The 25985-nt window shown below is 43.2% G+C and overlaps 2 protein-coding genes across 8 annotated transcripts in view; both read left to right on the top strand.

The window, feature by feature from the left end:
• The first annotated feature begins 476 nt into the window (after positions 1 to 476).
• LOC123034148 (C-terminal-binding protein 2) lies at positions 477 to 22505 on the top strand. Of its 3 annotated transcripts, none has more exons than XM_044451302.1 (9): positions 477 to 853; positions 8502 to 8656; positions 9276 to 9420; positions 10914 to 11120; positions 12314 to 12528; positions 13971 to 14101; positions 14217 to 14344; positions 14941 to 15061; positions 17851 to 22505. In XM_044451302.1, the coding sequence occupies exons 1-9, from the start codon at positions 805 to 807 to the stop codon at positions 18017 to 18019; spliced, it is 1320 nt and encodes a 439-aa protein (XP_044307237.1). In that variant the 5' UTR covers positions 477 to 804; the 3' UTR covers positions 18020 to 22505. The 3 variants fall into 3 exon arrangements, with proteins under 3 accessions (XP_044307237.1, XP_044307235.1, XP_044307236.1); XM_044451300.1 differs by lacking the exon at positions 477 to 853 and adding an exon at positions 960 to 1104; XM_044451301.1 differs by lacking the exon at positions 477 to 853 and adding an exon at positions 1142 to 1170.
• A 1293-nt stretch (positions 22506 to 23798) lies between these two features.
• Positions 23799 to 25985, top strand: part of KDM3B (lysine demethylase 3B) — a 48203-nt gene continuing 46016 nt past the window's right edge. For 4 of the 5 annotated variants that reach the window (XM_044451160.1, XM_044451161.1, XM_044451162.1 and 1 more), the window contains exon 1: positions 23801 to 24106. In XM_044451160.1, coding sequence (XP_044307095.1) covers positions 23936 to 24106 — 171 coding nt within the window. In that variant the 5' untranslated portion in view covers positions 23801 to 23935. Of the gene's footprint in view, positions 24107 to 25985 lie in introns of all 5 variants that reach the window. The other variant, XR_006416688.1, reaches the window with a different exon arrangement.

Here is a 25985-nt window from a genome sequence, read left to right on the forward strand (position 1 = left end):
TTAGCAGAAGAATAGAAAAATGTAATGAGCTGTTTAAAAGGGAGACTAAACTAGCTGTGTGCATTTAAACCAGAAACAGGTAAGCGGCTCCTGTTCGATTTTTCTCCTGTTGCTCTATTGGACTTTGTGCTGTCGTGAGTGCAGAACAGGAAAAAAGCCATTGTCGCACTGCGAGGGGGTGGCGGGTGGAGAGGTAATTATTAGAAAGCACTGCGCACTGCAGCAAGCGGTAGCTTCCACTTGCGTCTTGATTGCTTTTAAATGCTTTAAGAATATAGACCTATATATGCCTCATTCTTTAAGCGCATCAGGAAACCGCCAGTGCTGCTGGAGAAGCTCTGAGCGTACAGCATGGCGAGCGGTCGGCGGGTGCAGGCCGGGGGCGCTCTATAGTGGCTCTATGGTTGAGCGTCCCGTTGCGCTCCGGCTTTGACGGGAACCTCGTCCTCGCGGACTCAGACCAGCCTTTCCGCTTCCTTTTGGAGGCCGGTGGCGGCGGGGAGGGCCGCGACTGGGAAGAGACAGCGGGAGGACGGGTTTTGTAGTGCATCAGCCAAGCCGGCCAAGCCTCCTTCCTGCAGCCCCACCTGCCGCCCCGTCCTTCCTGCCGAGGGACTAGGCCGCCGCCGTGCTGCTCCGAGCCTTGCTCGGCCGCTGCCGCGAGTCCTTGGGCGGGGGCGAGCCCGCCTGTTCCGTTTGCCGACCGGAGTTGTGCCTTCGTCGCGCCCTCCTTTTCCCCCGCCGCCGCCGCCTCTTCTTTCCCTCCGCCCCGCTCAGAGCTTCGCAGGCCCCTCGGTGTGTCTCATGGACAGGCACAAAGTGAAGCGCCAGAGGTTGGACCGCATTTGCGAAGGTAACGCCCTGGGGGGTAGGGAGGGATCGCTGAGCGGAGGCGAGGTCTCTTTCATGGAAGGCTGCGCTAGGATCCGGACCTCGTGCGGAGAGTTTCCCTCCACGCGGCTCTGCCTTGACAGACGGCTGCGGGTGAAAGGTGTCGCCCCCGCCCCTCTGTTACAAGAAAGGCCGGAGCTGCGCCTTCCCTTGAACGCCGGCATCCTGGAACTTGCCGCCAGCCGTCCAAAAACTACCGCCTGGCCTGCTACGGTACCAGTCCCGCGCTCCCTTCTAAAGCCTAAGAGCTGCCCCTTGCTTCTAGTCGTGTCGAGCGGCGTAAGTGCCCAGAGGACTTTGCGTGCGCTATCTTGATCATTCTCTTAACAACCCGTTAATGTCCGACAGTATTGTCATACCCTGTTCCGGTTGGGGGAGAGGAGCTAAGACCAAATGTCTTTATTAAGGCCTCCAAATGTGTTCAGTTTGTATAGACTGATTCTAATAATAACTCTTCCCCAAGGCTCCATCATATGTGGATCTAGAGATAAAATAAATTGAAAGGGGTGTGTGTATCACTCTCTGTTAAATATTGCAAGGTGGACAGGAGAAGTTGACATCTTGGCAGAGTCAGAATGTGTACAAAAACTGTTGGGGGGTGGTTAGTGAGCACACTAGGGACCTTTGTAGTTGTCTTGTGCTGTGAAAGTCTTATTTTATACTTTCAGAACTGTGGCCTTGGATCCTTTCAGAGAACGTTATTAATGGCTCTGGCAGGTGCTTCCTGGGTCTTCATGAATTGTGTAGGAAACAAAGCAGTCTTTTCAAAAAGTACAGATTGGCACCTGCAGGGCCTTCTTAAGACTCCAAGAGGCCTGTGTAGTTGAAGGTTAGTTTGAAGAGGCAGCCTTTCTTCTCAGCTTTGGTCTATATGTTTTTCTCAGTAGGAAAACATTGCCAATGTTGATGAGACCCCTGGGGCAACCCCCTTTCACAAATTTTTTAGGTCTCTTCTACAAATTATCATCTTGACTGCCTGAAGTGACACAGTGGGATTTGACTGGTAGATCTGGCACATTAGTCATCTGAAAGACACTGCTCCTTTCCGTGGGCTAAGTGGCTGTTTGCCAGACATTTTTTAAGTAACAGTGGAAAAGAGAAGAATCATTAAGTGTTGAAGAGCCAATATGTGGTTAGCTGCAAGTGGAAAGTATTGGAAAGGAAAAGGCTATGCAGTTAAGTCAGCTATTCTTTGGCATTAGGTATTCTTAATTCTCACAGACTAGTTTCCTAATGTGACAAATTCCTTTAACTGCCTGACAGTGGCATGTTTCTTATCAGGATGCTCAAATGTGTGATGTGGGCTTTTAGGGAGGTACCATGAGTATGCTGCCATGTGGCCTAATGCACAACTGCACAAATAATCCCAGACCTAATTGCCATCTGATGGAAACATAGGAAATTGCTGATGGAGGTGCATGTGCCCCTTTTTTCTCCTTTCTAGTGTGTTATAACTGATCTAAGAATTCACTCCCACCCACTATATTGACTGGTGTATCTAAAGAGGGGCAGTTTTGCAGAAGCTTTTTGTCTCTCTGGCATTTTCATTCAAAAAACATTATCCTTTCATTTAGTTGCACCTATGCTGAGAGATGGTTAATTGGCTTTGGTGTTAATTGCTATTATACAAATTGTAGCATGATCCTGCATATACTTGTTTGGCAATAAGTATGTTGAGTTCAATGGGATTCACTTTCATGCAGGGGTTGATAATCTTGCCTTCTTTGCCCTGCAGAGGAAAGCCAGGCTTTGGTGAAGAAATAAGCCCAAGGCTTCTTCCACCCATGTAGTGAGCTGACATGCCTCTACCTATTCTCTCCAGCTCCAAGCCAGAGCCAAGATGGAAGAAGCAGGTGGACTTGTCTTTGTGCTGGCGGGTGCTCAAAGATCAAAGTACCTGTCTGGTACAGAGACAAAACAGGCCAAAGCACTTTCACATTTCCCATCTCTAGCTAGGTCGCAGGTACAGGCACATGGGCTTGCTTCTCATCTTTCTCCAGTTTGGAGATGGGTACCTGTTTTCTCCCTGCAACACCACCCTGACAGCTCTAAGCTTAGAGCTATGGAGATGAGCAGATTTTCCCCTGGCTTCATACTGCAGACAAGTTGAGTGAAGCGAGTCTTAAAGCAACACATTTTGGTTGGTTCCAAGGCCAGTAATTTTTTTTGCTCTTGCTCATCTGTAACTGAACTTAGACGTGCAGCATTTATTGATCGTTTGGGTTTTTTTCTTGATTTAGGGAGGCTTATAATAGCAAGGTTTAAGAATCCTTGCACTGTGTATTTTCACAATGATATTGGGATGTTTGCTGTACCCATCTCTCCTTTTCCATATTAGTATCATGATGTTTCATCATTACTTTTTGAGTCAGGAGAAGGTAATGTGTACTTACATTTTCCTTTGCTGTAGCAACCATTTTTCAGGTTCTTTTTCTCTGGAAGTAGACCATTTCCTGTTATCTTTGCTTACCAGTGTAGGCCCAACAAGTGATGAGATGCTGATAAAGAAGACATTTTCATGGGTTGTCATGACTATCCTGCCCCCTAGGGATTAGGGAATTAATGGCTCTACTGCAGATTACTTTTTTCCCTCTTTTCTCTCTTTCTCCCAAATTGCTTTTAGACCGGCTTCATTTATCTAAGGACAATTTAGTCAACAGAGTGCTCATTCTAATGTTATTTTCCCACACATAACTCTTGAACAGCATGCTTGTGTGAATAGGTTGTTGGTTTCTAATATATGATGCTTTATGAAAGATCTTAAGAAAGAACTGCCAGACCTCAGAACCATTTATGTAGTTTGCACAAATCATTAATTTAGACAAAGTTTCTCTGCAAGTATAGACAAGCAGTTCACGGAATTGTGTATATGAAAAACGTAATTTTAAAAGCTTTGTACAAAATCAGACCACTGGCATACTACCTTACTACACTGATCTATAGCAACTCTTGAAGGTTACAGACAGGGTGTTTACACTGTGTTTGAAAAAATTTGTAAACTAACTGGACTGCTTAGTATAATTGAATCCCAAAGTGACTCTTTTCTATAAAGTTGGCAATGAAAATAAACATCAACTACACAAAGAACCACTTGATGTTATGATGGTAGGAGCATGACTGAAAACTGCAGAATGCTGGAAAATCACAAGAGATATATCTGCAGAGCATTGCACTCTGGGAAATTGATGAAACAAATATGGAAAGACCATGCAAACTCAGATAATTTCTTTGACATATTGTAAAAATGTAATAAATATTATTCATTTATTTATTTTCTGTATGGAACAACAGCCAAAGCTCTCTGAGCTGTTCACAAAATATATTAAAAAGCCATAAAAGATACATTATAAAAATTAAAACATCATTAAGACATAATACAAAATATAAAACCACATATTAAACAGGTTAAAATATATATAAAATAATAACTTATAAATAAGGAAAATTTTCAGAGTTGGCTCCAAATGCTGCTTCAATGCCCTGCAGTAGAGGATGGTCTTTACCTGGCACTGAAAATATAGTAAGGTTGGGGCCAGGTGGACCACAGTGGGGAGCTCATTCCATAACTGTGGGACTACCTCTGAAAACGCCCATCTGCTTGTTCCCACCAACCAAGCCTCCCTTGGAGGCGGCAGTCAGAGATAGGCCCCAGAACGTGAAGACATTTAGGAGAGGTGTTCCATCATGACCCAAGCTGTTTAGGGCTTTATAGTTTAAATTACCACCTTCAATTGAGCGCAGAAGGATATAGGCAGCCAGTGCAAGTGGTCAGAATTGATGTTATATGATCAGAACATCTGATCCCTGTTATTAATCTGGCTGCCACAATTTGTACAAGCTGCAGCTTCCAAATAGTCTTCAAAGGCAGCCCCACACAGAGTACATTGCAGTAATCTAGAGATTACCAAAACATAGATCACTCTTAGCAGCCTATCTTTGTCCAGGTAGGGTTATAGCTGAGCCAGCAACTGAAGCTGGAGGAAGCTGGCTCTGAGCCACTGAAGCCACCTAGGCCTCAAGTGACAAAGATGGCTCAAGGAGCACCCCTAGACTATGAGCTGGTTCCTTCAGGGGGAGTGCAACCCCGCCTAGGAGAGGTTGAACTCCTTCCATCTGATCAGAAGAAGCAGCACTCATAACAATTCAATTTGTCTGGATTGAGTTTCCGTTTCATAGCCTTTATCCAGTCCATTGTCGCAGTCAGGCACTGCTTCAGCCCATCCACAGCCTCACCTGCTGAAGATGAAAAGGAGAGATAGAGCTGTGTATCATCAGCATAATGGTGACAACATGCTCCAAAACTCTGGATGACCTCATTTAGCAGTTTCATGTACAGTGGTACCTCGGCGCATGAACACCCTGGTTCACGAACAAATTGGGTCACGAACAAAAATTTCATAAAAATTTTGACATGGGTCGTGAACTCCACACTGGGTGGTGACCATGATCGCAGCCATCTCTGCACTCCACTCTGAGAGGAGAGATGCCCGCGATCGCAGTTGCTTTTGTGCAGGGAAGGCGTGCGTGATCAGAGGCGCGTTCCTGCAGGAAAGATGGGTGCAATCTCTGCCATTCCCCCCCCCACTCAACCAGCACGATCGCGGCCATCTCCCCACCCCACCCCCAAGTGGGGAGATGGCCGCGATTGTGCCCATCTCTTCCTCCCCCAGTGCACCTGCAATCACCCCTGTCTCTCCCCCCACCCCCCAGTGCTCTGGGATGATGGGCGCCTGCAGGGATGACGGGTGTGATCGTGTTCGTGCTGGGGGTGGGGCGGGGAGATGGCTGCACTTGTGCTCGGGGTGGGGTGGGGAGATGGCTGTGATCTTTGTTGTCACTTTGCTTCACATTTTTCTGATTTAAAAAATGGTTTCAGAACAGATTAACCTTATTTGCATTGAACCTTATGGGGAAATTTAACTTGGCTCACAACCAATTTGGGTCACAACCAGAGTCCTGGAATGGATTAAGTTTGTGAGCCAAGGTACCACTGTAGATGTTAAACAGCATGGGGAACAAGAAGGATCCCCAAGGAATCCCGCACAGGAGAATCCAAGGCACAGAGCTTTTCCTCCCAAGTACCATCTTCTGGAGCCTACTGTCCAACTAGGAGTGAAACCACTGCAATGTGCCCCTCATTCCCAGCTCAGACAGTCCCTTATTCTCAGCCCAGAAGGATACCATGGTTGATGGTATCAAAAGTTGCTGAGAGGTCCAGGAGAACCAACAGCATCACACTCTCCTTGTCTCCTGGCGTAGGTCATCATACAGGGTGACCAAAACTGTTTCTGTGCCATACCCTGGCCTAAACCCCAACTGAAATGATCCAGATAATCAGTCTTATCTAAGAGTGTCTGGCTCTGGTTGGCTGCCCACTCAGGAACCATGCCCAGGTAGGGAATATTTGCCACCAGTCTAAAATTATTGTGTTCTTCTGGGTCCAGGGAGGATTTCTTTAGGAGTGGTCTCACCACCGCTTATCTCCGGTGGCCTGGGACCTCTCCTTTTCATAGAGGAGCATTAATAATCTCCCTGGCCCAGCCAGCAGTTCCCTCCCTACTGCTTTTATTAGCCAGGAGGAGCAAGGATCCAGTACAGATGAGGCTGAACAAACCTGTCCAAGCAGCTAGAGCTGTACTAACTGGACCTCATCCGTCATGACTAGATCAGACTGTTATGTTGTAACACTGCTGTAGCGTTAGAGTCCAAGTCCTGGTGAATACCAGAAATTTTGACCTGCAAGTGCCTAGTGAATATATTAACGTGGATTTCAGACAGCCCCACACTGTTCTTTTACACCAAGCATGTAATAAGAACCTGGATAGCTCTGCTGGGCAACAAATAATATTGAATGGAGGCAATCAGATATTGTTTCTTTGCTGCTTTCACTGCCTCCACATATATTGTACTGAAACCACAGACAATGGCTTGATTGTATTCACTAGGAGTTTTCTTCCATTTGCACTCAAGCTGTCTCCTAAATTGTTTCATATCTCTCAGCAATAGGGTGTACCACTGAGCCATATGAACTCTACTACAGAGAGGATGTTCAGGAATGATTGTCTTATCCACCCGGGTCATCTCTGTATTCCAGAGCTCAACCAAGAATTTGACAAGACCACCTGCCATCTCAGCTGAAAAATTCCCCAGAGTCCTCTGGAAATTATCCAGAGCCATCTACTTCTGGGGGCAGACCATTTTAATGAGTTCCCCACCCCTGCAGAGGGGAAAAGTCACACTCTAAATCTTAACAGGCAGTGATTTGACCATGATAAGGGGATTGATTCAAGCTTTCTCTTCAGATCACTATACCCTTGCCCTGCTGAAAAAATAAATCTAGAATGCATCCTGCTACATGCATTGAGCCAAAAAGATTTTGGGATAGCCACATGGTTGCCATGGAGTCCATGAAAGCCTGAGTTGCCCCACAAAGTTATACCCTTAGCATGGATGTTGAGATCCCCCATGACCACCAACCTGGGGGATCTCAACATTGCAGCTGAGACAACCTCTGTCAGCTCACAGAGGGAGACTGTTGAGTCATCGGGTGGGCAATACATATTCATTCATTCATTCATTCATTCATTCATTCATTAAAAGCTTTTTGTATACCATCCTATCACTAAAGTCTCAGGACAGTACTACAATAAGAAGCACAGCATCATCAATCCTCAGATAAAACCCAGATAAAACAATTAAAACTTAAAGTCTTCTTTCCTATATGCCCTCCCCGCCACCCCTTAAGATTAGAGACAGAGGCTCTCCTCCAGGAACCCTCCTTGAACAAGGTTAGGAAAGCAACACCTGGAGGAGGGCCTTTTTTGCAGTGGTACCCCATCTGTGGAACGTGCTCCCCAGAAAGGTTCACCTGGCGCCAACACTATATTCTTTTTGGCGCCAGGTAAAAACCTTTTTATTTGCCCAACATTTTAATATTTAATTTTTAACTGCTTTTATTGTCATGCTTAGTCACATTCTACTTTATTTTATTGCATTCTACTTTATTTTATTGTATTAAGTTGGTTGTACCTTTTCTGTCTGTTTATTGGTTGTTCAGTTTTGTTGTAAGCTGTTCTGAGATGCTGTTAAGGACAGGATAGAAATGCTGTAAGTAAATAAATACATAAATGTTGGGAAAATAAAAAGGTTTTGGCCTGGTGCTGAAAGGAATAAAGTGTTGGTGCCAGGCACACATATCTTTCATATAGAGAACAGTACATATCTAAGCCCACTAAAAATATGCAGAACAGGAAAGAAAGGCATTTTGAGTTAAAAGACAAACTCATAAGATGTTGGCAATTAGATTTTTCTGAGGGCAATAGGGCCCCAAAGTACTTGATTGCATAGTGTATAATGTGTTACTATACTGTATTACTTTATTAACAAATTTAAAAAGTTTTTCCCAGATCTACCTGGACCTACAAAGAATTGCATCTGAGACTTTTATGTAGCACATGTGTTTTGTCACTGAGCTATGACCCTTTCCTGCATTTCTCCTGACTTTTACAATGTTCTCATTATCTGATCTTAGTGGTAGTGGCTTAGGACTGAGACAAACATGTTTTGTTGCTCATATTTGCCACTTATTTAAGATTTTTCTCCTTGTGTAGGTATAAGGCCGCCTATTGGCAATGGTCCAATGCCAGCCCGTCCACTGGTTGCCCTCCTTGATGGCAGGGATTGCACTGTAGAGATGCCTATCTTGAAGGATGTGGCCACAGTGGCTTTCTGTGATGCACAGTCAACTCAGGAAATTCATGAGAAGGTAAACGCACAAACAAATGGGGATCTCTCTTTTCCAGTTTAGAACTGGGGATCTTATTTGCCAATTTTATTTTTGCTTTAATAACAAGCCATGATTTATAGTTGCTTCCAACCCTCCTCCAAATCCTATGTAACCTGGTTTGAACTACAGGAAATTTCAAGGAAGGGGTGGTCTTTTCTTGGATGCACTGGTCTTTTGCAGAAGACACATGCTAAACTGCAGCATTTGTCCTTACTGTAACAGCCTGGGAGGAAGGGATAGAGATGTCTTTTGTCTTTTTGGGTCACCCTGAATAATGCAAGAGAGAACTTGGAGGAAAGAATGATTTCATTGCTTTTGTAGAAATAGTGAGGTGTTCTTTGCAAAAAAGCACTTTTCTTCAAAAGCCTTGATAGAGGGAAGAAGAAATCATTCCTCCCCTCCACTTCTGAGTTCTCTGCAGTTCACAGAGAACTCAAGGGAGGGATCTTTATGTCGGGTACACGGCATGGGACAGGGTTGCTTATCAGAAGAGTGATATGTTTTTGCTGCTGGCAAGCGAGCAAGCAAGGAGCTTTGCAGAATCCTGATCTGACTAGTTCTAATGTAAACATTATATTGTTGTTTTCTGTTCCAACAGGTGCTAAATGAAGCTGTTGGGGCTCTGATGTATCACACCATTACTTTGTCACGCCAGGACCTGGAGAAGTTCAAAGCTCTCCGGGTCATTGTGCGAATTGGCAGTGGCTATGACAATGTGGATATCAAGTCAGCTGCAGAATTAGGTATAGTGATCCCAGTACATTTTTTAAAAAAACAGTGTATACATAGAGTAAACCCCCTGTGCACATGCACACCCTCTGCTTTTTGTGTTCAGTTTGCTGGAGCTTAGTTAAAAACAAGTGGAAAGCATGTGGAATGCATATATTATTAAGAGAGGCAAATTTGCAAAACATCACTTTTTAACAAAGTTGATATTCTCATAAAACCTGTTTTTATTATAGAAATAAATAATTGAAGCTGAGAAATAGTCATTTGTCCAAGACCAGATGGGACAAAGGGCTTATAACTCATTCAGTTACCACAAGTAATAATAAACAAAACACCTTTGTCCTCTATAAATAGTTTTTACAGACCATTATTATTTATTGTTGTGTTGGCTTACAAAATGACGGTATGATTCTCTGGACCTAAGTGTTCTTATTTTGAAGTAATTCTTACTGATTTCATTAAGACGTATTTTCACACAAGCATGTTTTGGCTCAAGTAGGTAGGACTAACTAAGTGTACATAGTAACCAAGCAAAGTACACATAATTAAGTAAACATAAGCATAGAATACATATTTATATACAATTCAAAAGTAGTAAGCATTTGATCCGATTGTCCAACTGTCTGTGAGTGATTAGATTCTGCAACCCTAGTGAGCACACTTGTATAATGAATTAGCTCAGTTCTTTTTGATTTTTATTGTGCACTAACTTTGCACCCTGGCTGAAGAATTGAATAGTTAATTACAAAACGCATATTGTTCCACTCTGGTAGAGCACAGGCTTTGCATGTAGAAGGTCCTCCTGGGTTATTTCATGCTTTAGTAGCAGGACTGAGAAGACAACTAGCTCAGCCTTTGCCAATATTTGCGTAGACTAATCACCCAGATCTGTGCAATATACCTTTAAAAGCCCTCTACAAGCGATCAGTTCAGAAATCGGGTAAGACCAATATGCCTCTTCTCCAGGCAGGTTGATGGGGCATGGGGAGAAAGATACAGGGTTGTCCAAATGAAAACATAAAAGAGATGGCAAAAGGAAAAAGTAAACAGCTGGCCTCATCAACTTTGGACTTGGACCCCCATTGGCATGTGGCCCTCAGAAGTTGGCATAACGGTTAGAGTGTTGGACTGGGACATTGGAGTTCTAGGTTCAGTCACCATTCAGCTATGAAGTATCCTGGATGACTTTGGCCCAGTCACCGACTCGTACCCTAAGCTACTTAATGGCTGTTGTGAGAATAATATAGAATAATATGAAAACAGCCTTGTGCTACTTGCAGGAAAAAAGGTGGAATATAAATACAATGATAACAGCAACAATGGATTACCTTCAAGGAAATGTGGCTATCAACAGAATAGGGTTTCCTATTCTGGGTTGAGCCGGTATAAAAATGCCAGATAATGTGTAGGGGCCAGCTCAATGTTGGCTTGCATTTTTTGCTCTGAAGCAAAGAATTTTTTTTTTTTAATTAAAAAAATTACTATCCTCTTTCCCCTTTCTCCCTAGGAATAGCAGTGTGCAACATCCCTTCTTCTTCTGTGGAAGAGACAGCAGATTCTACCCTCTGCCACATCCTCAACCTTTATCGTCGGGTTACTTGGCTGCACCAGGCCATGAGGGAAGGAAACAGAGCCTCCAGTATGGAGCAGATCAGAGAGGTGGCTGGAGGTGCTGTGCGTATCCGTGGTGAGACTCTGGGCATCATTGGTCTTGGTAAGAAAAGGCTGTTTCTAGAGCTGCCATGTTAATTCATGCTTAACTGCTCAGCACTATGTGGGCAGGCAGTCAAAGGGCTTTGCAGTCTCTCTCTCCACTTGACGTATGGTTATTTCCTCCTTCCTGTCATTGTCTGAGGCAAATCATTTCATCTGAAGTCACAAGCTGGGGCTTGTTCTTTCCCTGGAAACCATGACTGGAGAGGCTATCACAGCACAAGAGGCTATCACAGCACCCAGGCTTTCCTAAGTGCTCATGTTACATCAAATCTTCACCATATCAGAGGATTTTAGACTTAAAAAAAAGCTTAGGACAAGATCGGGATCAAAGCTCCTGACAGTTTCTCTGATACTGGTTTGGCTTTGGCTTACTGATTGTTATTGACAAGGCCGGGTCTGTTTTAAATAGCTGCTCTAGATTGAGGCAGCCCAGTGGGCTTTTTTGTAAATTGGGAAGTTTAATTGGTCATGGTTCTTTGAGTCTCAGGCTGAAGCTCTAACCTGCTGAAATCCTTTAGCTGAACATACAAGGGATTTTCTTCATGCAGACTCCTCCCACAACACATTTGCAGGTACTCCATGATCAGCCCCCTTCCAAAAGAATGAGCTCAAGCAAGCAGCTTGTGAGTTCCCAGAGACAGTTTTGTATGCTGCCTTGGGGGCTTCAGATAGACGGTCCCATCTTCCTATTCCTAAAAGAAAGGGTACGAGGTTTATATAGGCTGTGCTTCTTGGATACTTCAAACTGGGCATGTTCAGCCTTGAGAAGAGAAGACTGAAGGTGGGGCCATGATATCCCTCTATAAGTACCTCAAAGGCTGTGACAAATGGGAAGGTCAAAATCTCTTCTTGCTAATGGCAGAATGTAGGACATGGAATAATCAATTCAAGTTGTGACAACCCTGATTCAGGCTGGACATCAGGAAAAGCTTCCTCATTGTCAGAGCAATACAACAGTGGAACCAGCTGCCCAGAGAGATGGCGGGCTCTCCCACACTAGAGACATTCAAAAAGAAACTGGACAGCCATCTGAGTGGGATGGTGTAACATGGTGTCCTGCAACAGCAGGGGCTTGGACTTGATGGCCTTCATGGCCCCTTCCAGCTCTTCTATTCTATGAAGTCTCCTGCAGTAATTAGCTTCCTGTTAAGAAAGTGATATATTAAGATGAGCACATTTTCTTTCTTTAAGGTCGTGTTGGGCAAGCAGTTGCCCTGCGTGCAAAACCCTTTGGCTTCAATGTGATTTTCTATGATCCATATCTGCCTGATGGAGTGGAGCGTTCTCTGGGATTGCAGCGGATGACCACCTTGCAAGATCTCCTGATGCACAGTGACTGCATCACGTTGCACTGCAGTCTAAACGAGCATAACCATCACCTCATCAATGACTTCACCATTAAACAGGTGCAGCTTTGCATTGTGCTGAGAGTACAAGTTGCGTCTGTGAGAGTTTCAGGAAAGCACAGATGGTGTGGATCTGGTGCTTGCACTTCTCTCCCTGCTTGCTGAAGAAAAGCTGCAGGAAGCTGCACCTTTTGCATGAATAGTATTGTGGTACAGCTTGATCTCTCCTCCCAGATTCATAAGGAGAAAGAGCTGCTTCCTACCCTAGTCCTAATCACTCAGGGAGAAAGCATGGCACTGTCTCAATTTTAGGAGAGCCCTCTCCGCAGTCCTCTCTCTAAGACATCTGGCAGACCACCATGTAAGTAAGATCCTAACTGCCTTAGCGGAGCAGGCAACTTGCAGTTCTCCAGAAGTTTTGGCCTATAATTCTGATGATCACTTATATTGGCTTTGGTGCCAAGGGATGATTAATATTGTAGACCAAATCATCCAAAGAGCCACACGTTGCTCACTCTTGCTGTCTTAGAGGATTCTGAGGGAAGAGCAATGAGCTCCTACCCTCTACACTTTCAGCGGGTGTTTACAACTGAGTTGGCAACTTGTGTTTTTCCAGATGTTCCAGACTATGTTAACTTAGTCTGATGGGAGTTGTAGGCCAAAACATCTGGAGATCCATAAATTGCCCACCCCAGCCCTATAGAATCAATGTTGTTGCTTTAGCTGATGCAGTCTTTGAAAGAAAATGCTTCAGATATTAATGTTGAGTTTAAGTGACATTTCTCTGCCTTGTGCTCAGTGTCCAGACCACATGGAGGTCAAAAGTATGACAGATTATTTATCTACAAACTTTTCTTCTGCTTGTTTGTGATTCAGATGTTCTGACTTTACTCTAAGCCTTGCTTGACAGTGTAAGATAAAGTTTTTAAAGGGTGGGTTGTGTGTAAACTGCCCTATATGGATTTATATTGATTGCTTGTTGAATGACAGATTATACATGAGATTGTTCAGAGCCTGAATGGTATCAGCCCTGGCCATTGTCCTGTTTTTGGAGATCATCTATAACTGAGCTCAACCTAAAACTTGAGAAAATGGGTACTGGGATTTGTTATAGCAGGTCTCTTCCCAGATTTTATCTCCTCTCAATGCTCCTGTGTTCTAGCTGTCCTTTTCTGTTGGCCCTCCATTCTGGATTATAGCATTTTTATCCTTGCCTTCCCTTGACTTTCTCTGTCATTGGCATTGTTGTACTTTTTCCCAAATTGAGAGTGTCACAAGGCAAGGACATATCTGGTGCTTGAAGCCAGGAGATAGGATTATGTTTCTAGTCCCTAAGACCCTGGAGAGAGAGCTTAGAAGAGTACTGCTTTGTTCTTCCTTGACTGGCATAATCACCATTAAACTGTGCAGCACATTAAGTTTCCAAACAGTCATTTCCAGAGTGCTATTTAGACTCAAGCAAATTACTAAAGCTCAGTAGTCCCTGCTACGTTTCGCTACAGATGCGTCAAGGCTGCTTCCTAGTGAATACAGCTCGCGGAGGTCTGGTGGAAGAGAAAGCCCTAGCTCAAGCCCTAAAGGAGGGAAGGATTAGAGGAGCAGCACTGGATGTGCATGAGTCAGAGCCTTTCAGGTAATTATTTCAGTATCTTACGCCCCATCTAGTAGCATGTTTCAGTAGGACTCTCTCTTGGTCTTGGGGCTGCTGGAGTTCATAATAATACTTTAAAAAATGTGTTTCTCTACAGTTTTGCAAATGGGCCCCTGAAAGATGCTCCCAATGTGATCTGTACTCCTCACACAGCCTGGTATAGTGAACAGGCTTCCATTGAGTCCAGAGAGGATGCAGCTAAGGAGATCCGAAGAGCCATCACAGGTAATTGAAAAAGCAATTGTTAGTTGCTTCCAAGGTGGCCCTACTTGGAAAAAAGGGATGGGTCTGTATGTCAGGAATTCATTTTAATTGTTTTGGCATGAAGGGCAGTGGTAATGGAGTTCTCCCTGTAATTGAAGCCACTGGATTACTTCTTCAATGTTTAGCCCATTTAGAGTAGACTAAGATTAGGGACCCTTTCTCAGTCAGACCTACATTCCCAGTGGCTAATTTGTTTGGGACAACATGCCAATGGTGTGTAGATCCAAAGTAAAAAGTAGGAAGGGCACTCCTCACATGCATGTATCCTCCCTCTCTCCCTCCCTCCGCCCCTCTTTCCCTCCGCCCTCTCTCGTGCACCTAGAGAATGCAATTGAAGGAATTCCTTCATGAACCTCATGTCGGTGAGGAAATGAGCAATAATTGTTTGTACTGAACAATTTAGTGTCAATATGAATTTCTGCTGTTTGGATTTTTCTTGCATCCTTCAGGCCTGTCTTAAAAGTAGAGAGGCAATTCGGGCCCTTCCTTGTGCCTTTTAGGGATGTAAGTGTTGGCACTGGTATCATCTATCTCTGTATTTCTTTATTTTGCCATAGGTCACATACCTGATAATTTGAGGAACTGTGTTAATAAGGAGTACTTGCTTTTAGCAGCTCAGTGGTCCAGTATTGATCCCGCAGCTGTACATCCAGAACTTAATGGAGCTACAGCTTACAGGTGAAACATGTGCATTTTCCCCATAATTCTTTTTTCTAAATTCTTTCTTTAAACACCATAAAAATAACTACATATATTTGAATATATCACTTTTAGTCCATGCATGTGAAGTATGTGTGTGTATCAAGCCTTACTGAATCAGACCAAAGGTCCATCTAGCCCAGCACTTGGTATATACCGTGGCCAACCAGCTGCCCATGGGTTCCCTCAAGGATGGGTACAAGACCATGGCCTACCCAAGCTCCTCAGCAACTAGTGAATGCAGGAATGCCACCTCTGCTAAAGGAGATATCACATAACCAACAAGCCACTGATAACATTCTCTCTCATTTATCTGCCGAATCCCCTTTTGAAGCCATCCAGTTTGGTGGCCATCACCGCTTCCCACTGCAGCAAATTCCATACTTTAAGTTTACGTTGTATGCAGAAGTACTTCTTTTTATCTGTCCTAAACCTCCCACCAATTAGATTCATAGGATGACCTTGGGCTCAAATGTTATGGGAAGTTGTTGTAGTGACTTCTTATAGGGGATCTGCTCCAGTCCCCTGATACTTTTCATTGCCCTTCTCTGTAGGACTCAAGGATATCCTTTTTTAGGTTGGGTGACCAGAACATTCTTTGGCATCACCCTTCTTTGGGATTGAAATGTAAACTGACCTTTTCCAACCCTGTGGCCACTGTTGAGTTTTCCAAATTTGCTGGCATAAAACAAATTTTATGTAAACATTTATGTACCAATTTATAAATCTGGATTTCCACATAAAATGAGAAAATGGGCAAAAATTATTTATTTATTGCATTTATAGACCATGCCAACGGTCTTAAATAATTGATGTTATACACCACATGTCTGTAACAGCCATTACTGTGTGAGCAACCCTATCCATGTACTGAGAATCTAATGCCATCTACTTGGGGAAAGGTACCACACCAAAATTTAATGCAGGTTAAGAAAACAGACGCAATGATAATAAGTAAGATCCAGAAAACTGAACCCATCTTCTTCAACTGAAACTTGTATTTTTTCAAAGGATATTTGTGGCAGGAAGGACCCCTCCCTAAAATTTATGAAACAAAGCATTGTGTTTTTGCAAAGGATAGGTAGAGCAATCCCATGGATACCATAAAAAAATCTGAGATACAATATTCATCTTAAATGCATTTACTGTATCCCACAAACTCAACTTTAAAGATGCCCATTTATCTATATTGCATGAGATCTCATTAAGCAATTTATTCACGTATAGCTTGATCGTTTGGGATATATTTTTGAAAATAGAATTTGAGCACCATCAAAATGGCCAGTTACTTAATACACTGTGAAATACAGTATTTCCAATCATCATCAGTTCAGACCTTGACCAGTTAGCTGAACAGCAAAACAAATCACCAAAAAGATTGATCATCTGCATTAAAGCTGGAACAGATCGCAGGAATTTTGAGAAAAATAATAAAAAGTGTTTGGTATAATGATTTTTAAATTAATAGTTTATAATAATATCATTAAATTTAATAATCCATATTAAATATAAATAGAAAAAGTGGGCATCCCTGTCTGGTACCAAACAAAGCAGAAAGGAGATCACTAGTGATAACTCTAGCTGCCGGGATTATAAAAATCTAGCCAGCTTCAAAAATTCTATGGGAAAGGTGTTTTGTCAATATTTAAAGCTATCAAACCAACAAATAATCTAAGGTTATTAGTTCCCTGTCTATGTTTAAAATGTTGCACTTGATTTACTCAAATCAGTTTTGTAATAACTGTTACTATTTTAATATCCATATTAATGAAATAGAACAATAGCACATTAAATGTGTTATGGTGTAGTGGTTAAGAGTGCAGAATTGGGACTCAGGCATCCTGGGTTCTATTCCCCACTTGACCATGAAGCCAACTGGGTGACTGGCCCGGTCACAAACTCTCAGCCCAAGCTACCTCACAGGGTTGTTGTGGGGATAATATTGAGAGTGGCAAGAGAAAAATGATGTAAGTTGCTTTGAGTTCATAAGAAAAAGGTGAAATATAAATAACATCATCATCATCCAATCATTATCTAATAATAAATCTTTGTCAGGCTTGCAGCAGTGGGGATGTGAAAGGAGTCCTCTCTGGTCAGGTTTTAGTTCCTTTTGGAACCTTCAAAGCTGTTTGCTAGGCTTCTGAAGCCTTCACTATGGTCTTGCAGCTGCTTAGCCCTTAGATCAACACCACCAGCTGTCACCCAAGCGTCTGTAATTTCTTCTGAAGTCTGTTCCAGGAGTCTTCTCACTTCCAGACCTTCTCCAGTTTCTGCCTCACATGTTGCCAGGATCACTTCCTAGCTGATGTCTTATACCAGCTTCTCAGCCTCTCATATTGATGCATCTTGACAACTTTTCCTCAGGCAAATCCGCATGCCAGACAGCTCCTTGTATTTGTTCCACTCAGAATGCTTCAGCCAGTCAGCTTTGTACGGACAACCATTCTGTCACCCCACCTCTTTTCAAACTTTGAACCAATGGCATCTTTGGAATGCTCAAGTTATTCCCCAATCATATGGTACCAATTTCAATCCTGCCTTCTCATATAAATAGACAAAAAGCTACTTTACTTTCAGCTAGTGGCAAAGTATCTGCCAGTTTGCCAGCACACCATATTTACAGTGTAATCCTCCTCAGGCACAAGCATGCAGTAAAGGTGTACATTTTTCTTTTTTGTTAGCCCCTTTGGGCCCTCAGTGTTTGAAACAAAACAGTTAAACACTTATCTCCATTTCTGAACAACCTGTATTCTCTTTTTTTGTGACAGGTTTCCTCCTGGAGTTGTGGGAGTAGCAACCTCTGGGCTACCAGAGCCACCAGTAGAGGGGATTGTAGCTCACGGCATTCCTTCTGTGTCTCATTCTGCACCACATACCCCTTCTCCAGGAGAGTCAAGCAAACTGGAGCCAGACAGAGAAATCTCCACTGACCAGTAGCATCTTTGTTGTCCTTTTCATCCCTCACAAGAAAGCAGGGGATATCTCCTGTTTTAGGACATAATTACGACCCCCATGGACTGTTTCCTGTTCACACAGGACAGGAGAATGCATTTCATTGTTGGCAAATTCTATCTCTTGCCTTTAAACAGGTATTTTATAACAGATTTAGTTTAAATCTCTTGGTGAATTTCTTTCCTTGTCTGGGGTAATGAAGCAGTGATTTTTTTTCATCCTCTTGGTAATGTTTAGCTTTAACATGCAAGTCCTCATGCACCTGTGTGATATGCAGGAGAACAGTACCTGGCTGAACACTGAAAACTCCAGTGATTCCAAGGCTGGTGTGGATTTTTAAGGTGGTTTCTTAGGTTAAAGATCAACTAAGTCTCAGGTACAATTGACAACATTGTAATGGGGAGCACGGGAGGCTGTGCATGTGAATTGCTTGGTAGGAAGATGGGGTGCCCTTCCTCAGTTGTGGGCGCTTACTACTTTGATCCTGCCTGCATGCCATTATCTGATGTGATTGGTGGGTGATTTGCTCCCAGGGGACTGAGGGTAAATAATTACACAAGTCAGAGTGAATTTGAAATTCCGCCTGGAATCTGTTTTGTGTTCAAAACATGTGCATAGAAACAGTTGAATTGTTTTGACAGCAGAGATGCTTGTGAAGTTGCAGGAAGAAAGGTTCAACTGAGATTTGGTCCCAGCTCAGGGAATGAGGACTCAGCTCCACATAGGGAGATAGGAGAATTTCAGAATGCAAGGCTTCAGGTTATTGTAAATGCCTGTTCTTTGCACACTAGTAGTGCAACTGCTACAAGAAGATGATTATGCTGAAATCCTAGAATTTAATTTAGGACCTAAGTCTCTTTGACCTGTCTTTTAACACACATCAAAGGCCAAGCTAGGATTGTTCCCTCAGATTTTGTCTAGTGTGAAATGTCCCAGGTGTGTGCTGAATCATTCTTTACTTCAACTCTTTTCTCTGAATTGAGTCCTTGTTCTGCAAGAAACAAAAACCAACAAAATCCATTCTCAGAGCCTGCAGATAGCTACGCAGATTGTTTCTGAAAAACTAAGTCATATATTGAAAGTTTCTAACTTGGATATGTTTTAAAGGAGGCATTTAAACCCTTTTAGAGACAGATCTAGGGTTGTAAATTGTCTTTTATGGGTGGGTGGGTGTTTATTGCTTATTCCCTGGCACATTGTGCAAAGAGCACATACTCCATCATGTAACAAAATATTTATTATTGTTAGAAGGTAGCCTTGTCATTTTGCTTGGACTTCACAGTACTTTTTGACCATGGAGAAGTTATGGCTTTTAACTAACCTATCTAAGCAGCAGAGAACGGAATGTTGGGAAGAAAGAATGAGAATTCTTTGTCCTGATTAGAATCCATCTTTCCCTTTTCCAAACAAAAATGCCTTCTAGGCAAGGTGGAAATTGCATAGAGTAGAAACCCCAACTTTAGATCTTGCCTGACAACTGAAAATTGTAATAGGTTAGGCTGTTCCCAAGCTTCCTATTGTTGTCCAGACTGTCTTGCATGTGTTGCGGCAGGGGTTTTCCCAATGCCAAGTGCTAACAGAAAGGTATGTAGTAGTCCCTTTAAAATGAGGGAGGAGCTGAGAAAGATGGAAATCTAATTTTTGTATTGTTCAGATTTGGTTCTTTCCTTGAGATGGTATATGGTTCCCTGATAGTATGTGCTCTGTTAGAATGTGAGTTGGAAGTGCTTGTAGTGTAGGCTCTGATAGTGGGGGAGGCACAATAGCTTTATAATCTCTTGGAATCTCTTGGATGATTATGACTACATGTTTAAAATTCACATACCTCTTGGGTTGCTCAGGGTTTTTAGCACTATATGCATGGGGGGATGCATACTAACAGATGTCAGTGCTAAATGTGTGACAGTGTGGGGAGCCTTTGAGTAAAGCCTTCAGCTCCGAAGAGCTTTAATTTGGAGCAAAAGCAACAGCTTCAGCTTTTTTGTATAATCTGTGTACTAATATGCTCTAACCAACGCAAAAACTGGAAGTAGGTATCATTTGTGCTATTGCAGGCATAACATAATGCTGCCTCTTTACTAGGGTTACAGGATTGGGAGTAGGCTGTGAGACAGCACATTCCCTCAGTCTCATCCCTTTTCTTTTTCTTTGAATTTCCTATATCTTCCTATCTCAGTTTAGGGTGCCCCCAGGTCTTTGTTAACATTGGCCAGAACACACTGAACCAGAGTAAAGAGGGCAAAAGGAATGTGTTTGTGAAAGGAGATACAACCTATTGATCCCATTGCCTGTTTCTGATCTGTTAACCCTAGCCAAGGGCCTGCATTGCTTTGTCTGCACTAGCAATTGAAAAGTTGTACTCCCTAGTGGGTAAACTAGCCACTGTAAGTGGGCTGCCTGTATTACCCTTCTGAATCCCCTTCTGGGGGAAAAATCTCTAATCTACTAATGCTAGCACATTTTAATGCACTTCAGCCATAATACCAGGTGCTACTCCAGAGGGTAATTCAGGGCTGTGTGTATTCTCCACTAACTCCCCATCCCACTAAACCCCAAATCCTGATACATAATGAATAGTTTTCAGAGGGATAGCCATGTTAATTTGCTGCAGTAAAAGCAACAGACTCTTGTGGCAACTTAAAGACTAACAAATCTACTAGCATATGCTTTTGTGAACATAAGGAGCATGAAAGGTCATCCTACATTGATTTCTGTGTGTATATGCATGTCCACTTAGGATTCATGAATTTAATAAAGTGGAATGTTGTCCATGACAACTTACACCATTAAAATGTTAAACTTTCTTAGGTGCCACATAAAAATAAACATTTCTCCTTCCAATAAACTTCCGTATTTGAAATGTTTTGCTGTGGCTAACATGGGAAAGAAATGTATGGTGACAAGGGCATGGAGATCAGGGTTAGGAAATAGTCACCATAAGCAGAGAACTCTGGAGGTCCCTGAGGCCGCAGCACATGACCTTTTAGTTTCTTGAACTTGATTAGATATTGATCATACATTAGAAGCTGTTGAATACAACCAAAAAAGCCAGTATATTATTTTTTTAAAATGAAAGCTGAGATTCTCAGGATATCATGTTTGAATACAGAGCCTATACTTGCATGGTGCTGAATACACACCCTGGGTATGAGGAAGTAAGCTTCTCTACTAACCATGGTTCTTACCCTACTAGGAGATACTGATGTATTTCACAGGCCTGTTGCAACCCAGAAAATATTACTGTGGTTTTATTACTGCCACAAGTTCTGGCATCCCATGGGCTGAGCATTCCTATTGTAGAGAACCAGGAAACCAATTGCCCCAGTGTCATATTTTATTATAAATGGAGTAAATCAGCAGTTTCCCCCCTCAACTTGCTGCTGGCAATTCCTATCTTGTTTATAATATTTCTGATCAAAGTTCCCAGCTGTGAGATTGCACGGATTCTGTTCATCTTGCCTATTTCAGGGAGTAGTGCAAGATACATTTAATTAAAGGTGACAGCCGTATATTAGTAAGCAAGATATTTTTTACACATGAATACCTCTAAAGATTTATCAGGTAAAACCTCCATAAGGAGAGAATTTGGGAAGATCCCAGCTGGCTAGCACTGAGCCTCTTGTTTAATTTAGAAATCATGCTGGTTGGCATAATAGAAATACATTCTTAACAATGGTAGGGTTGCATCTGTCTCTGAATGCTGGTGGAACATGGTTTAAGCCTTAATTCCTCAAAAATAACCAGTATTACTTAGACCTACATTTGGGAATTAAAATAACTTTGAAATTACCAGAGTGGCATTACTTGAGGGTCCAGATCAGGTTTGAGACTCTGTAGTTGATCAAGCTTCTGTTTCAGAATGCAAGATTGGCCAGGTGTTGATGAAAGTGCTCCAGTGGCACATCATGGTATATTGTTGGTTAGAACTAGCAGTTGCCACAAGAACAGGATAGATCTTGGGTATAAATGCTAAAAGCAGAGTTTCTTGCCTGACACCAAACACTGGTTCAGTGACCCCTTTCTCACATGTAAAGATGAGCAACTCCTTGCTCCAAGTTTTATGCATGCTGGGGGAAGAACAAAATGAGAGAACTAAAAACTCATGTTTAAATTGCCTTCCTTTAGAATTAAAGTGGAGCTTAATCCCAAAGAACGTCTTTTCCTAACGTTGAGGCAGGAGTGCCCTGGGTCATGCCAAGCTTATCTGCAGGAGGAGCTCACTCTGTCCTAAGGTATATTCTGCTTGTCAGGTTTGCTGTTGCTGACCAGCTTTTTTATAGAGGACTCAGAGTTTCAGAAATATATTTTTGTAGACAATAACTAAACTGTGAAACTTAAACAATAAAGCATGTAAAAGCATTTCCAACAATGTTTCCTGTACAGATGTTTCTCCCTTCAACTCTCTCCTTGCTTTTGTTAGAAGTTTGACAGTTTCTTGAATATATTTTAATAAATATTTCCTTTATGGTCACATGAGTCTTGTTTCATTATGTTGGTGTATTTGGCTATTACTATAGAGTAACATGTTGTCAAGTTTTCTCTTAACTGTTTGCCTATCTGTGTAGTTGGTACACTTGATGTGAAACCTGGTAAGCCTTGGGTAGGGGCAAGCTGAATCTAGGTAATGCTCTTAAGGCATGCCTTAGATAGAAGTATGTTCTTACTTAGGTTGTCTGAAAATCTAAATGTTATGTCAATGACCGCAAGGGAATTGTATAGTCTGTAACTACTGTCTTGATGCTGCAGTCCAATGGCCTCCATAGTAGATAGGTGCAAGTCTCCAAACATGGACAGTGGTCAGAGCAAGGTGCAGCAGCAGCTGTCCCCATCACTACCATGCGTTGTTTTGTGCCTTTTAGCTAGATGGCCATTTTCAGCCACTAGACAAAATGCCGCCTTTCTCCCCTCTCTAAGATATCTATGTGCTCTTGGAAAATCAGCCAATACTATTGTTTCCATTCTGGCAGTGAGGGGATCAGGGCAGGGGGTTCAACTTTGCTCAAATGCCTTGTCAAAAATGGAGTGAGGGAGCTCTTTAACAAGAATAGCTTTTATAGTGCGGTAATTGTATATTGAGTTGCAATTTGCAATTTGAAATAGCAGAAAGTTCCTCAGTTATATTTATAGTTGTAGCCTGTTCTGCAGCCTTGTTAACAAAGCTACCTGTGAAAGCAGAGCTTAACTTTCATTCAGTGAAATAACTTAAGTGAATGCTCATTAAACGAAATGGAAAATAGCTCAACCAAGAAAAGGTGAATTCAACCGAACTTTGCCCACAGATGAGAAAAGTATTCCTATCTGCCCGAAATGGGCCTTCTGAGGAGACTCTTGCACTATGGGCAGGCACTTCATGGAGCCTAAGGCTAAGTTGTGACGGCTTAGCCATATATTACCGCCGGGAGCTGCCTCAACGCCAGTTGTCCGGAACCCTGAGCAGGAGTTCGTGACCCTGCCTGTCGGGCTTTCCGTAAGTATTTGGTTGGCCACCGTGGGAACAGGCCGCTGGCCAAGGCAGGCCTTTGGCCTTGTCCAGCACTGTCGCTCTTGTGTTCTTGTTCTTCGAGGCGTGAAACGCAGCGGATGACAGGAGCCTCCGCACTGCCCCCTACAGAAAAAGCTGGGGATGGATGTGCGGGGCAAGAGCGTAATAGCCGCAGTGCACCCCGGGAGCGCAGAAGTAAATAAATAAAAGCTCGTACAGTGCATGCCGGGAACCCGAAACGGGCGGGGCTGGCAGGCGCGGGGCACGCCGGGATCGGAGAGCAGGCAGGCGCGGGGAACGCCGGGATCAGGGCGGGCTGTGTTCGGGGGGCCCAACGTAGGGCTGTCGCTGGCTTGCTCGGGGTCCGTGGCGGCTGTTGCGTTCGAGGACGCGGCGGAGACGGCTCCTTCCCAGCGGGGATGGCGGACGCGACGGCCTCCCCGGTGGGGAAGCGGCTCCTGCTGTTGTTGGTAGCGGGGACGGGCGAGAGTGAGACTGCGGGGACGGAGCCTGGGCCTGCACTACCCTCCCGGGCCTGGAGAAGCGGAACCGTGCGGGCCATGAGTGGGGCTGTACCCCAAGATTTAGCGGTGAGCACTCCTGGTCGCCGGGTGGCTGTGTGACTGGGCGTCCTTGTGACCCGTGTGTGCGTGCATATCTTAAACAGGGATGGGGGTTGCCGAGTTGCTTCTGCTTGGACTCTGGAGGGAGAGGAGGGGGGTTTATCCGCTTTCCTCTTCTGGCCGAGATAACTTGGGCTTTCTCCCTGCTTCTTATCTGGTGCGGACGGCCGCGCCTACAGGATCTCTCGCTGCGGGTGATCTCGGATTTCAGGTGCCGCATTTATGGCGGCCCTTGTTTTTCCTGTTGTGAAACACCGTGTCGGGTTCCCGAGCCTATTTACCTCGCAGGATATTGGGGTGGCTTTACTGACGGGTGCGGGGGGAAACTGTTCAGTTTTGTTAAAGAATATTGATGCCAGTTGGGTTGATAGGGCTGCAAATCTTTTTTACAGTAGTGACACCTTTGTAGGTGCAGTACACTTGGAATGTGGGATCGTTAAACGATATTTCATTTTCTATTTTAGAATCGTGTTCTTAAATCGTTGCTTTGTAGCTAGATGTATTTTGCCTTAATGAAGCAGTCTCCATCAGAGTCATGCAAACACAGCTTTGTAAGCTGAGTTGCTGTGCTGTGTAAAAGGGAGGATTTGAACTTCCCAAATGTTTCAGTAAAGTACCTGGCCTAGAACTGTCAGGTGTTTAACCATAATCATGGGACAGGGTGTGCATTTGTTTCCTGACTACATGCAGTTTTTTAAAATATGTACTACATTTGATTTCCAACTGAAACTAATGAACATCCTGTATGCTAGTTCAGTGCTGTCACTATGGTAATAATGACAATATTGTCTGCACAGAACTACAGTGTTTTTATGAAACCCCTGTACCCACACCCCTCAGTTCCTGATTGTTAAATTTTCTGCATGGTGCAGTACATATAGACGAATGCATACATTGATATATATATATATATATATATATAGTATGAAAACATACATTCATGCTTGAGAAGAATTTTGTGGGTGCCAACACAAAATGTCTGCCGCAAGGGCCTTGCTAGTTATTTACATTCCCAGGAAATTGAGTACAAGGGAAAAATTGAATTTCTGCATCAAATGCCAGATCATGTGACACAACCAAATTTACCAGGGGGAAAAAAGCAGCAGCAAACTGAAGAGGTTGAGTCCAAGAAACTGAGTATAAGCTGAAGCTGATTCTAATCCCAATAGCTATTTTTTTGCAAATGAAATCTGGTGATATGTAGAGAAACATCCTGAGTGTGCACATCCAAGTAGTAATCTCCTCAAGCCATGCAAATACACCCTGACAACACATCTTCACCTGAAATCCTCAGGCAAAATACCCATATATCCCCAAACCTTAGAAATGCTAACAGCCATGTACACCCCAGCACTTCTTGTCATCCCTTTAGCCTCCCTCAGGGTACTCCAGGCTGCTTTCCTCAGTGGTGGTAGGCCCATTCTCCCTCCCCTTGACACACAGTTTAGGCAGTTGGGATTATCACCACAAACCTTAAAATCATGCAGAATTACTCTGCTTCATTGCCCTGATTTTAAAGGGCTAGCAGAGTCAGTTGAGCTTTTTGATGGGAGAAATGCACAGGTGTTACATATGTGAGGATAACTGTTGGTTCAAATGAGTTGGTAAATCATATCTCTAGAACAAGGAACTAAACTTCTCACAAATTACAAGCTTCCAGGAAACAGAGAACACAAATAAAGCTAATCATTGTCATATTCCAAAGAACAATTGGAATAACATAGTTTGCTTAGGCTGGTGCTTTCTAACTGATAAGCAATTGGGTATGTTTTCTAATTTGTCCATAAAATCTGATGATGTATATATTTATGGTAGACAAATTAGGTGACACTGTTCAAAACTGTAA

Source organism: Varanus komodoensis, unplaced genomic scaffold, assembly GCF_004798865.1.
Source record: "Varanus komodoensis strain SLA01 unplaced genomic scaffold, ASM479886v1 scaffold6_2, whole genome shotgun sequence".
NCBI classification, from domain to species: domain Eukaryota; kingdom Metazoa; phylum Chordata; class Lepidosauria; order Squamata; family Varanidae; genus Varanus; species Varanus komodoensis.